The sequence below is a fragment of the Monodon monoceros genome, unplaced genomic scaffold, assembly GCF_005190385.1.
Source record: "Monodon monoceros isolate NGI ecotype Baffin Bay Population unplaced genomic scaffold, NGI_Narwhal_1 Super_Scaffold_2, whole genome shotgun sequence".
Classification (NCBI taxonomy): domain Eukaryota; kingdom Metazoa; phylum Chordata; class Mammalia; order Artiodactyla; family Monodontidae; genus Monodon; species Monodon monoceros.
In genome coordinates, this window is record NW_021703776.1 from 48,829,041 (window position 1) to 48,842,496 (window position 13,456).

General features: G+C 37.8%; 2 protein-coding genes across 16 annotated transcripts in view; one reads left to right on the forward strand and one right to left on the reverse strand.

The window, feature by feature from the left end:
• VPS50 (VPS50 subunit of EARP/GARPII complex) overlaps positions 1-860 on the reverse strand; it is a 140,205-nt gene extending 139,345 nt beyond the window's left edge. For 3 of the 4 annotated variants that reach the window (XR_003795230.1, XM_029233543.1, XM_029233545.1), the window contains exon 1: positions 709-860. Coding sequence is in view for 2 of the 4 variants with exons in the window: in XM_029233543.1 (XP_029089376.1) it covers positions 709-741 (33 nt within the window). In the remaining 2 variants the exon portion in view is untranslated. The remainder of the gene's footprint in view (positions 1-708) is intronic. The other variant, XR_003795229.1, reaches the window with a different exon arrangement.
• A 195-nt stretch (positions 861-1,055) lies between these two features.
• The window catches only part of HEPACAM2 (HEPACAM family member 2), a 66,082-nt gene continuing 53,681 nt past the window's right edge, over positions 1,056-13,456 (forward strand). For 8 of the 12 annotated variants that reach the window (XR_003795355.1, XR_003795357.1, XR_003795358.1 and 5 more), the window contains exon 1: positions 8,230-8,407. Coding sequence is in view for 6 of the 12 variants with exons in the window: in XM_029234498.1 (XP_029090331.1) it covers positions 8,347-8,407 (61 nt within the window). In the remaining 6 variants the exon portion in view is untranslated. Of the gene's footprint in view, positions 1,366-8,229; positions 8,408-13,456 lie in introns of those variants that run through there. The other 4 variants (XM_029234503.1, XM_029234504.1, XM_029234497.1 and 1 more) reach the window with 3 other exon arrangements.

A 13,456-nucleotide genomic window follows, 5' to 3' on the forward strand; every position in this document is an offset into this window, starting at 1 on the left:
CTGACACATTATTAGGAAGTCCCTAACATTTATGAGATGAGACAGAAAACAGCCAAAGTTTTTATTCATGAATTAGCATTCTGGCAAAAAATAAAAGACCATTATTTTGCCAGGACAATGATTTTTTTTTAAGTATCATTTCACATACACTAACTTACTGATGACTCCGATAACAGAACTGTGAGACAGGATGAACAAAAATAATTATTATTCTCATTTTCACATCCGGAAACTTAAAGCTACTAGATTTAGGGACTTGCCCAAAGTCATAAATCTATCAATTCTGTCTTCAAATTATCTGCTTTTTTCACTCTTTCTAGTCATCTTTATTGCACAGACCTCACTTCCCTACCCAGGCCATCCTCACGGATGATGGGCAGCTTGGATAAAGGGAACCCTGCAGGGTAGTTAGGGCTATCACCGGACAGCTGGCAAAAGGCAGAAAAGGACGAACAAATGTAGCCTCCGACTTTCTCACTGACCTCATCTAAAGGAATGTTTCTGGGTCACCAGGATCCACCTGAGCAGGGCTCCAAACCTGGCGGCTTAGGTGAGTTTTCCAGGGTGTGCTCGAGCTTTATGGTGCCCCTGACACCTGCCACAACCTATAATTTGGTTATCTGCCTGCCTGCGGCCCAGGGACAGAACATCTCGGCTCCTCTTCCAGGAGAGATGAAGGAGACCTCTGCTTCAGCCTCTGCGACTTACCTGCCAGGTCATAAGAGATTTGATTCTTTGCATGTCGAATTCGTGAGGGGGCACCTTGCCGCAGAGAACTAACAAATCACACAGAACTACCAGACAGCCGGTCCCAACACAGGGAAGCCATAGTGAGTGGTCACGTGGAGCTGCCGAGCTGGGTTTCCCTTCCTTTCCCAGAGCATTCTGGGAATTGTAGTCCCCCGGCTGCCGTCGGCACCTGCAGTGGAGGCGAGAGGACGGCCCAGGTACTACATTTCCCGGCAAGGAAAGCAGCTGACGCTTCGGTTAAGCCCCACAAATCTTGTTGCTCTGAGAGACCACGGCGGTCGCCCGCCTTTAAAGCGGTTCTTGCTCTCGGTAGCTGCTCCGGCGAGGCGAAAACCTAACTCATAGGTGACCAGACATTGAGCAACAGGAGCAAACACTGAGAAGACAGTATGTAAACCAGACTGACATGACCCCACCGCCCCAGGAGTGTGGTGGAGGAAACCCCACCTGGTCTTGAGGGGCGGAGTGAGAGGACGACAGACTCACGCGAAGGGACGGGAACGCCAGGGACGGGAAGGCTCCAAGAGGTGACCTGAGAACTTGGCACTCCCCAGGTGGCGCAGGGCTTGGCCTGAGGAAAAGAGTGGTCCACGTTGTCCAATGGCGGCTGTCCAGGTTAGGGCTGTTCTTCCTCAGTATTGGCATCCAGAGCAGAAAACTAAAACCAAAGGATTTAATCCCCACCTATCATTGTACCACCTGTGTAATCTAAGGCAAGTCAAGATGGAAAATATAACAATAAGTACACATGTCACTTTAACGTCCTCTTTTCAATTTTTAGCAGTTTAGCTAAACTGGGGAAAGCAATAGGGGAGTGGTTTGGGGCTCAATTTAAGAAAGAACTTTCCAATTATGAGAATACCAGAAAAAAAAAAAAAGTGACCCAGAGCTAACAATTAACAGTAGATAACATTTATTGAGAGCTTACTACCTGTCAAAAACTCTGCTAATAGCTTTACGTTTGGTATCTCATTTATCCACACAAGCATCATATGGAGTTGGTACTATTATCCCCATTTTAAAGATGAGGAATCTGAGGTACGGAGAAATTAAGTAACTTGCCTAAGGTTACTGCAGATGTGCAAGCAGAAAATGAAGGGCTGTTTATCCAGATGTTTTAAGTAAGGCTACCAAGGATTTTCTTTTTGCATTTATTTCAGTTAATGTTTATTAGGAAATAATAAAACACAGACCCATGATTTCAAAGATATTTCTTAGGACAACTAAAGAAATGTTAAAGTGTGCCAAACTAATGAAAAATATTAGATAAACAACAGTAGTGGGTGATAGGTATGGCAAAAATAATAAAGTGGTGTGCAAATGGGGGACACTAATATAGAGGTTATTGGCAACTCTGAAATTCTAGTTTTTGACCTCTCAGCATCTTGTCTTATGAATTTTTTACAAATGAGATTGTAATATTTGACTTAGGGTTTTGTAAGGATAAGTGAGAGCATGTAAGTGAATGCAATTTATAAATTGTAAAGCACCTTACGATTATGAAGTATTATAGTCATAATTCTGCCCAGTTTTCTGCTCCAACAGAACCACGCTGTTCATAGTTCTGTCATTGTGCTTGACAGTTCCTTTTAAAATGATATGCTTACCTATATGGTTTTCTGACTCTGTTACTTCTAACCCCATGAAGAAATTTCAGTACTTTTTGGGCAACCTTAGTTTAGTTCATTCTTCACCTGCTCTAATCTTAATTGCCAGAGAGTTCTTACTGTGTGAAAGTCTTCAGTATTTAGAAGTCCCTGAAAGTATCAAAGAGACAGAAACTGCTGACCATATTAGCATATAAAATGAAACCCAATTCAGTAAACATTTGTTGATTATTGGGCACTAGTCAACACTATCCTAAGCACTTCAGATTAATAAAATACAGTTTTGACCTTTAAGGAGTTTACAATTTAGTTGAAAAGCATATATTAGGGGTGATCCAAGTCCAGTAGTTCTCAAACTTGACTGTTCAGATTCACCTGAGGAGGATGCTGTTGTTATTGTTATCATTTTTGTGGGAGTTCTTTGTTTAAGGTCAAGAGATTCTTATAGGCAACCAGCTCTAGCATTTAAAATCTACTCTTTAGAATGAGAAAATGAATCCGTCTAAGGTTCTGAGGTCACAGGACTAGAACCCAGATCCAAACCCAGAATTTTTCCCCTCAATACACAAAGTTGCAGGTGACAAAAAAAAAAAAAAGTTTTTTTCATTTTGTGTATTTGGTTTTTTCCTATCCACCAAACTGGGGAAGCGAGTGTTTTCTGTATCTACTTGACCCTGAAGAGGCAAGAAAGCATTACAACTTTGTTTAACTCTAATACTCTACACTTTAGTTTACTTCTTATTAACTAAAATGAAGTGGACAGCCAGGCCTCTAAAAGTTCAAAGGCTGTAGCTATAATATTGGAAGCATGTAAAGTAAATCAGTGCTGTTGCCTAAATAAAATATATTTTCTAATTCAGCATACCCTAACACTATAGAAAATAACTGAGCCACCCATGCTACCTTTTTAACTCCCTAAACTAAAAAATAAAAACAAAAACCTAGAGCCCTAAAGAGCCCTTTTTAAAAGGTGAAGTATGTCATTTCATTTCCATTTTTCAAAAATACACATATGAGGGCTTCCCTGGTGGCGCAGTGGTTGAGAGTCCGCCTGCCAATGCAGGGGACACGGGTTCGTGTCCCGGTCCGGGAAGACCCCACATGCCGCGGAGCGGCTAGGCCCGTGAACCATGGCCACTGAGCCTGCACGTCTGGAGCCTGTGCTCCACAAGGGAGAGGCTACAACAGTGAGAGGCCTGCGTACCGCAAAAACAAACAAACAAACAAAACAAAACAAAACAAAAAAAAACCATACATATATGAGACTTAGAACTTTCACAGTTGCCTGAGGGTCATTAGTGGTAGGCCAGAGCAAACTAGTGGAGGGTGTGAATGGCCTGCCAGTAAGTCTTCAGAAGAACCTGTTGGACAGCCGTCCCTTGGTAAAGGGGTGCCAGCCCCATTTTTGTAGATTGGAACATCCAGGCTAAGAATTAAGTAAGTTGATCTGATTCGGGGCAGTAGCGTTAGCAGTAAAGTAAGATAAGGACGTATTTCTGATGGCCCAAATAGGAGGAGCCCCTGGAAGCTTAAATAAAAGCTGAGATCCTGCTTTGATTAGGCAGATACATTTCTAGTCATCCTATAAATATCAAAGTAGCAGAAAGATGTAGCCTCCCCAGGATGATGTAACTACACTTCCTGAGCAAGCAGTAGTAGAAAACAGGACACTTGCCAAAGGTAAAGCAGTGACCTGGAGAAGGGCCCAGGAAGGAAAACATTGCTGTATAGTCATTTAGGGGCCATATCAGTAGATTAGGGCTTCTGGGAGGCAGCACTGTAGTAGGAGTGAACACTAGCACAGGCATAGGCAATTATGATGGCCTCCTCTAGCAGCCAGCTCTCCCCTGTAAACTCTAATCTTTCCTAAGACCTATCGAATTAGAATATAAGACAGGGCTTTCTTTCCCCAGTTCTTCTTACTCCCCACTGCCGTATGTTGACCTTAGCATTGGCATGTCACCACCTCTCATTCCCAATTCTTCCTACGATTCTAAAGCACTCATATGCTACTAGTAAATAATGAATGTGGATGTTTGAAATGCATATGGAAGACTCTTTGCTTTATAAAGCAAGACAAGCCTTACTTAAAATTTAAACAAACTTGACAGTAAACTACAGTGTGAGTTGAGAAGTGACAAAAAGCCTTGCAGTAACCCCCACCCAAACCCATACACACACACACACTACCCCCAGTAGCTTCTGGCATTGTTTGCAGTTTAGTCACCATGGATATAGATTGCTTAATGTAATCAGTTTTTCCACTTTAAATGCAAATATAAGATCAATAAACAAGCTCCTGAACTGTATGGTAAATCAGAGCCCCTCAGTAGGCTACAGGTGAGATGTGAGATGTTGATGGTGGGAAATTTCTTATAATGATAAAACACGAAACCATCTTTAATAGTCATGTAGAAATGGAAAGCAATTGAAGTTATATATTTTTTAACATCTTTATTGGAGTATAATTGCTTACAATGGTGTGTTAGTTTCTGCTTTATAACAAAGTGAATCAGCTATACGTATACCTATATCCCCATAACTCTTCCCTCTTGCATCTCCCTCCCTCCCACCCTCCCTATCCCACCCCTCTAGGTGGTCACAAAACACCGAGCTGAGCTCCCTGTGCTATGCAGCTGCTTCCCACTAGCTATCGATTTTATATTTGGTAGTGTATATATGTCCATGCCACTCTCTCACTTTGTCCCAGCTTACCCTTCCCCCTCCCCATGTCCTCAAGTCCATTCTCTAGTAGCTCACGTCTTTATTCCCGTCCTGCCCCTAGGTTTTTCATGACTTTTTTTTTCTTTTTTAGATTCCATATATATGCGTTGGCATACGGTATTTGTTTCTCTCTTTCTGACTTACTTCACTGTGTATGACACACTCTATGTCCATCCACCTCACTACAAATAACTCAATTTCATTTCTTTTTATGGCCGAGTAATATTCCATTGTATATATGTGCCACATCTTCTTTATCCATTCATCTGTTGACGGACACTTAGGTTGCTTCCATGTCCTGGCTATTGTAAATAGAGCTGCAGTGAACATTGTGGTACATGTCACTTTTTGAATTATGGTTTTCTCAGGGTATATGCCCCATAGTGGGATTGCTGGGTCATATGGTAGTTCTATTTTTAGTTTTTTAAGGAACTTCTATACTGTCCTCCATAGTGGCTGTATCAATTTACATTCCCACAAACAGTGCAAGAGGGTTCTCTTTTCTCCACACCCTCTCCAGCATTTATTGTTTGTAGATTTTTTGATGATGGCCATTCTGACTGGTGTGAGATAATATCGCATTGTAGTTTTGATTTGCATTTCTCTAATGATTAATGATGTTGAGTATTCTTTCATGTGTTTGTTGGCCATCTGTATGTCTTCTTTGGAGAAATGTCTATTTAAGTCTTCTGCCCATTTTTGGATTGAGTTGTTTGTTTTTTTGATATTGAGCTGCATGAGCTGCTTGTAAATTTTGGAGATTAATCCTTTGTCAGTTGCTTCATTTGCAAGTATTTTCTCCCATTCTGAGGGTTGTCTTTTTGTCTTGTTTATGGTTTCCTTTGCTGTGCAAAAGCTTTTAAATTGCATTAGGTCCCATTTGTTTATTTTTGTTTTTATTTCCATTTCTCTAGGGGGTGGATCAAAAAGGATCTTGCTGTGATTTATGTCACAGAGTGTTCTGCCTATGTTTTCCTCTAAGAGTTTTATAGTGTCTGGCCTTACATTTAGGTCTTTAATCCATTTTGAGTTTATTTTTGTGTATGGTGTTAGGGAGTGTTCTAATTTCATTCTTTTACATGTAGCTGTCCAGTTTTCCCAGCACCACTTATTGAAGAGGATGTCTTTTATCCATTGTATCTTCTTGCCTCCTTTATCAAATGAAGGTATGTTTTAACATTATCTTGTGTGGCTTCCTGTGTAAACATCCTAAATTCAGAAATAACTCCAGCAGCTAAGATTTTATTCCTACTATCTGCCACTAGAGGGCGCATTATCATGGTTCTGTGACAACACTTTCTCAGGATGTGCCAGACAGGCGTTGTCGTTTTTTACTGTGTGCCATGACATGAAAAGATGACCTAATTCATTTTGGAATTTAATTTATTTATGTAACATCTGTTATCGCTATGTCATAAAGGATTTTTTAATATAACACAAAAAAAACCAAAAAAATCTCAGAATAAATATCAGTCCTTTAGATTGAGTAAATTTAACATTAAGAAAAATTTACTCCATCATCTTTATTTCTCCCACTTTGCCTAAGACCCAAAACACTTTATCATGAGCCAGCACTGTTTCTGAAAAGCACTAGAAAGAGCTTATTTAATAAAAAACAATTAGAGATTAATATTGATTTAAAAGATGTGAGGGGGAGTCTATGTGCTATATATAGAACTTCAATATTACTTTCCAAATTGTATTTTGTGCAATCCAATATTAAAATTTATACGCATTTCTTAAGCATCAACTGAGAATCAGAGGACATGGGCCAAGGAACATTTGGGTTTATTTCTGGGGGAACAACTTAACAAAAGTACTAGTTAACCACTATGCTAGATCCATAGATGAATAAGACCAGTCTTTGTATTAGATGAGCCCAGAGGGAAAATAAACATGCAATAAAATCAATTGAGGTTAATGAGATAAGTGCTGAAATAATGCTGCTATCTCTAAATTACACATGCAAGATTTAGAGATAGCACAGAGAAAATTGTGGTATAATAATTACCAGGGAGAAGCTCTTACCATTTTTCTGAAGCTTGGAGAGGTCATAATGTGACCTCTGAAAAGGCCTCAGGTTTTCCAATAGTCACTTATTTTCTTTGCCTGTAGAAACTGTTCTGGAAGCTTTAATGCTAAAAGTGTTTCCAAACTTGAACTCCAAAATAACTATCATTCCTTTTTTTTTTACCTTTAATTACACTTGAGGACTATTCTTCCTTCCCCTATTATCACTGAACTTCTTCAGTGAGCCTTTACTTTAAAAAAATGATTTATGCAAGGAATTTTGCTTGATTAGATGCAGATTTTTATTTTATATAGCAAAGGCTTGGACTAGAACCTTCTTGCAGTAGATGAAATGCAATAGAGGTTAACTTATAACTTAGTAAATTAAGCGGAAGTGCGCAGACTGCCTGCTGCCATGGCAGTGAAAAGGCCAGGCAGAAAATCTGTAGCCCAGATACCACCGTAAGAGGCAAGATTGTCTCTGGGCCTTGGTTCACTTATTCTGTGCTTCAGTTGTGAAAATGTGACCTCAGATATTATCTTTTGGTTTGAGCTTTTATTTATAATTACACACGGTCCATGATTCAGTGTCACTTGGAAACACACCTGTGGTTTACTTTTAAAAATTACATGAATCCATAGATTCAATAAAACCATGGCAGACATTTGTAACAGGAAGTACTACATAGAAAAATACACATTTAAAGACATTAAGGTGCTCTATTTTCTTTGGTATAACTTTTACATGTTACTTAGTGACTTCATGGTGATTTATAACTGTTTAGCAGATACATGAAATACTGCAATTTTCATTGAAAAAAATTTTAATTTCAAAAGAATGGCATCATTTTACATGATAGGAAACCCGCTTTTGTTTTTCAGGAAATTTCACAATATGCTCTCATTATGAAAGCATACTGGGTTTCATTAGAGTCACCCAAAAGGATGTTTTCCTTCATGTGATTATTAATAACTAAGAATAATTCATGAAATATGCTGACAATTACTGATAATCGCTAAGAAGCTGTTCTGAAAGTCACAAGCCTGTTTTTTTGCAGAGCATATAACAGGTGTTCCCACTCCCTGTGTCCTTTGTATACACATTCATTCTGTATTCAAATCACAGAAGCAAGAGGCAGGCTAGGGTATGTTACCTCACTGCTAATTTCCCTGGCAAATAAACCAGCAGCTGCTGGTCCATGAACCAAGTTGCCACCAGGAACAGGGCACTGTATGCATCGGACAGGATGCTTTCATGGAGCCCTTCAGCAGCACGGTTGGGGTCTTTCAGTGCAAAATATACCTCCTTCTCATAGGTAAGGCACTGCATGAAGTTTGTTCTAGCTACCTTTTTATTAAATTGTGGCCATAAGGTAAATATTTGCTTTAGGCTGTAGATTCACTCAGATAATTGAAGAACAGCTCAGAATTTTAAACAATAACACACTTTGTTCCAGCAAAGAAACAGGATCATTTAGGAGAAGTGAGGTTCAATAAATAGATGGTTATTGTTTTCTTAGGACAACAGTTATTGTGAGTAGCACTCATTAAGAAAGTTAAGACATTCTAAAAACTTAATGAATCTCTTCTTTTTACAGAGTTTATATATAGGTTCAACACTCTTTAATGCATTCTACTTTGGCAAATATTCTTGTAGATCATGAATTTGTGACCACTTACAGTGAAACTTAAAACAAGTTTTGAACATAGTTTTGGGCTGTTTTAATTAAAGATATTGTGGCAAACTGTTAGCTCTACCTATTTTTTACCTATCTTATGAAATGTGGAAAAAGGTGAGATTCCAAACTGACAAAAAATATTTTATACACAATCGGGAGAAATGTGTTTAAAAGTATTATTTCTCCAAAATGCCTTTAGCCTTTCTCTTTGCCCAGTGGCTAGTTCAATTAAAAATTTTTTTCTCTACTTTAATATTTCTCTCTCATTCTCCTCTTTAACCTTAGAGTTTAAAGTCTTTCTCCAACATTCCCACTGTTTTTATGTCATCATTATTTTCACCAGGTGTTTTCTTTCCATTCTTCCTATTTATCAGTTTTAAAAGTCTCTTGTTTTATTTATATCCAAGAGACAGAAATTTTTAAAAAATCTTTATTCCTTAAATTTTAAGAACAAATTAGCTAAATAAACAACTTAAGTTTTAGCCTTCTTCAGTAGTTTAGAGCTTTGCACTTACTGGTATCTTATGGTATAGTTTTCATAGTAAATGTGATTGTTATTTACATTTATCCCTAATATTGTTCATATTCCGCATATTTGAAATATACAGTTTGTAAATTTTTTAAATGTTTGCGTTTCCCATAGTTGTGATTGTTGTTCCAGTGTTTATGTTGTCAAATTCAAGCCTATATATCTGTTTAGGTTTTGAAATTTTTAGGAAAATTAAGCGATGACCATAAACGGCTTTTTTATCTTTGTGCATTTTTCTGGGCTTCGAAAGTATCCATTGTGTCAGTGCCACACTTAATTTTATAACAATGGGACTGCTGTCATTTCCTAAGTAATTTTTTGTAATTGGCTTTAAGAAGAACTTAGAGACAATTCATTTGAAGAATTCTACTAAAATAAAATTAAATATACTTTAGAGAAATAGATAGCATGTTCATAAGTAGCTAAAGCAGTTATTATCCCTTAAGACTTTCTTTCTTTCACAAATTTACTTTTCTCCATTGGTAGTATGTTGTAAAGACCATGGGTAATTTGGAAATGTTTTTGTATTTTGGAATATTGAGTATCAGTTTGTTTTTTCTTTTAAAAAATCTTAGAAATTTGAAGCCCCAAATGTAGTTCGTAAAGTCTGTTCAAAGTACATCATAATTTCTATTTTCTCCAAAGATACAAGAGTTTATTTTCAGTCAATAATAGTTGTGTTGTGCTTGCTAATATCATACATGGCAATGGGGAAGTAAATGCCAACTATTTTGAGCCACGGTAGAGGTCACTTTGTGAAGTCTGATGTTTATATTAAATACAGTGAAACTGGTCTAGGGAGTCTTTTGTTGCTGGAATATAGATAAATTTTGCAATATGACGTCAAAAGTGTTCTTTATCGCTGGACAGTCCTTTATAGTGTCTTAGTTTTATAGTTTAAGGGAGTCTCTGAAGGGAAGAGTATTGCTATAAGTTTGTATGTCAGATTTTTTTTTTTAATTTTATAAATTTATTTATTTTTGGCTGCGTTGGGTCTTTGTTGCTGCGCGCAGGCTTTCTCTAGTTGTGGCGAGCAGGGGCTACTCTTCGTTGTGGTGCGCGGGCTTCTTATTGCAGTGGCTTCTCTTGTTGCGGAGCATGGGCTCTAGGCGCACAGGCTTTAGTAGTTGTGGCACGCGGGCTCAGTAGTTGTGGCTTGTGGGCTCTAGAGTGCAGGCTCAGTAGCTGTGGCGCACGGGCTTAGTTGCTTCGCAGCATGTGGGATCTTCCCGGACCTGTGCTTGAACCCGTGTCCCCTGCATTGGCAGGTGGATTCTTAACCACTGTGCCACCAGGGAAGTCCCTGTATGTCAGATTTTTAATGGTGTTATCAATGTTCTCCAAATTAGTGTAGTGCCTTATATGCAAAAAGTCAAGGGTTTCCTTTTTTGTACTCAAAAAGTATGTATTAGTGAATCTAATGATAAAATTGAATTTTCATTTAAGTACAAATATTTGGAATATTAAGGGGAAATTAAAATTTCATCCATTTTTATATCATTTATTTTCATAAAGTTTATTTGTTCTTACAGAGGTTGACTTCCTAAAATCAATAGTTTAGTCATTTACATTTTCTCGTACAACAAGGAAAGAGCACTTGAAAATTTCTCAAAATGAAGCTAATTTTTTTAAGTCCGTAAACTACTGTTTTGCCAGCATGGATTCCACACCTGTCAGGGGAAATACAGCAATGGCAAAAGAGTATGTGATCCTAAAATGTAACAAAAGCACCCTATTATCTGTTTATTCTGCAAAGTTCACTACAAGTAAGGATTGCATCATATCAATAGATTCATGTCTTTCCTGCAAAATAAAAAGATTTTAGTGGCTGAGATTAGAAACTGTATAAAGAAAATTTCATTCCTCACTGATACTCTTATAACTTGCTACCTATAACTTATCTGGTAAAAATGGTGTAGGCAATCTAAGCAAACAGCTATTGTAACAGCTGTGCTGTCTTCTCACTGTCATACATATATTTGAAAAAGCACACATATTTGAAAAATAATTAAATAACATGATATATCATTTGGTATGATAAGCATTGAATATATTCAGAGATACTATTGATGGTAATATATTGTTTAAGGTATTATTACATGATGCAATTTCTAAAATAGACTAAAGAACTAGTTCACTCCCCTTAATGATTATTGTAAGTGCCATATAAAATGTTATTTTCTGCTAAAGTAGTTTTGTTTTTCCCTGGGCTGCAATATTTGTATCATATTTAATATTTTATTAAATAAAATTTCTTCCCATAACTTAAGTCATAGACTCTCCAATCAAGCTTTCTTACTTAAGATTCAGCTTTCTGAGTCAAGATCCAAAAGTCACCTACATTTCTATTCAGTCATGCTCACACTCCATGGTAAGAAAATGCCTCCCAATCATTTTCAGAATATTACAAACTCAGTTAATCTTTTTCAACTCAACCACACAAAAAGTAGAGAAAAAGCGTTCTTCCCCTTTTCAGAAAAAAAAAAAAGTAAACAAGGACTTCTGCAATGATTTCCCCAAAGTCCGAGAACAGATTGGCCAGAATTGCACTCAGACCATCTATCTACAGCTCAATCTAGCAGTGGTTTCTAGGTTGAGCTGTGAAATGTATTAAGTGGACCAATAAGTCAATGACCAAATTGCTTACTGTCAGAGGCAACTGCCGAGTTTTATATCAGGAGCTATGCCGTTTTTTCCAGTGCATTCTCAAGGCAATGATGTAGATTCCCACCATCCCCCTTGATACCTTGGCAAAAAACACAGAACTGCCACTTTATTAAAAGATATCCAACTTAATAAGTGGATATTAAATCTGAGATTCAGTACTTCAAAATTCTTTGGGTCCTCTCTCACTAAAATATGAGTCCTTCCCCTTTAAACTGTAGGGTAGCTGCTACCCTGAGAAAAGCACCTTAGGATGTCAAGAACATAAACATAAAGAGTAGAGAGAGGCCTTGGACCTCATCTAATATTACTCTTTTTTCACACATAAGAAAACTGCCATCCAGAGAATTAAAATTACTTATCTAAGGTCAGTTAACTAATCACCGTTTTATCCCAGGTATGTGTTCTGTACTAAGACCTCATATTTCAGTGTACTTTTAACTTTATCATAGTAGGAAATTCAGAAATCTCTCTGCAAGTTCAGAAAATAGGTTCCTGAAATCCCTATTTCCAGGCAATTTGCAAGTGATTAATTTAAGACTGTATGGACAAGGGAGTCCAAGATCAAGAATGAACCGTGAAACCCTCAGGAATATTTTTGTATTCACTGAAGTAAAAAAGGAAATAGCAACACAATAAATACAGTGAAAAGTGCATTTTACATATCTTAAGTTAGTAATAATGGGTGCTAAAAAACTAGTTCTGCTTACCAGGAACTTGTTAGGCACGTCCTATCACCAATTACAATGAAAGGCATGAAAATGCCTGTTGTTTCGTGCAGATAACACATGTACTAAGAGGAATCTTTTCCTGTACAGGTCCGCCATCCAATGCCCAATGTCTTTCTATATCTATGACTTCAAGAGCTTCACTCCCTTCTCTCAGTCTCTGCTTCACATATCTCAGACATCACTAGTTTTAAGTCCTAGATTTACTCTCTCATCTCCCTTTAGCTCTCTTATGATTTCCTTGCCTTTTCTGCAGTACACTTTATCTCCTCTTTATAATTCCCAGCAACAAGCTCCTTCTTTTTCTAATGATTCAAATTAAGAAGAACTACAAATTTAACATTCTTGCACTTGCCAGAAAAGAAAACAGAAGCAAATCCTCATACCTTTGTAACTCCTTTGTTATGGACCAAATCACTACAATGAATGTACAGGTACAGCCCATTATCAGAAAAAAAAATTACATGTCAATCACAAATACACACAGAGCCCAAGGAGACTGTAAGACACATATTTATTTTTCCCATAGAGTCACCTAATTTTTAGTCTGTATGGTCAGTTTCAGTTGAGCATCTAGGCACCCCTTCTCCCTTTAACCTCCTCTGACCTTCCTCTTTGTCCTTTTTCCTCTTCAGTTCCTTGCTCTGAGTTCCCTGCTGGCCGCAGGGTCTCACTGTTTACCAACAGCTACCCAAAAATGAAAACCATGGAAATCTTTGCTCTAACCTCCACCCTGGGAAAGAAAGAGAGGAATTTACTGTTGGT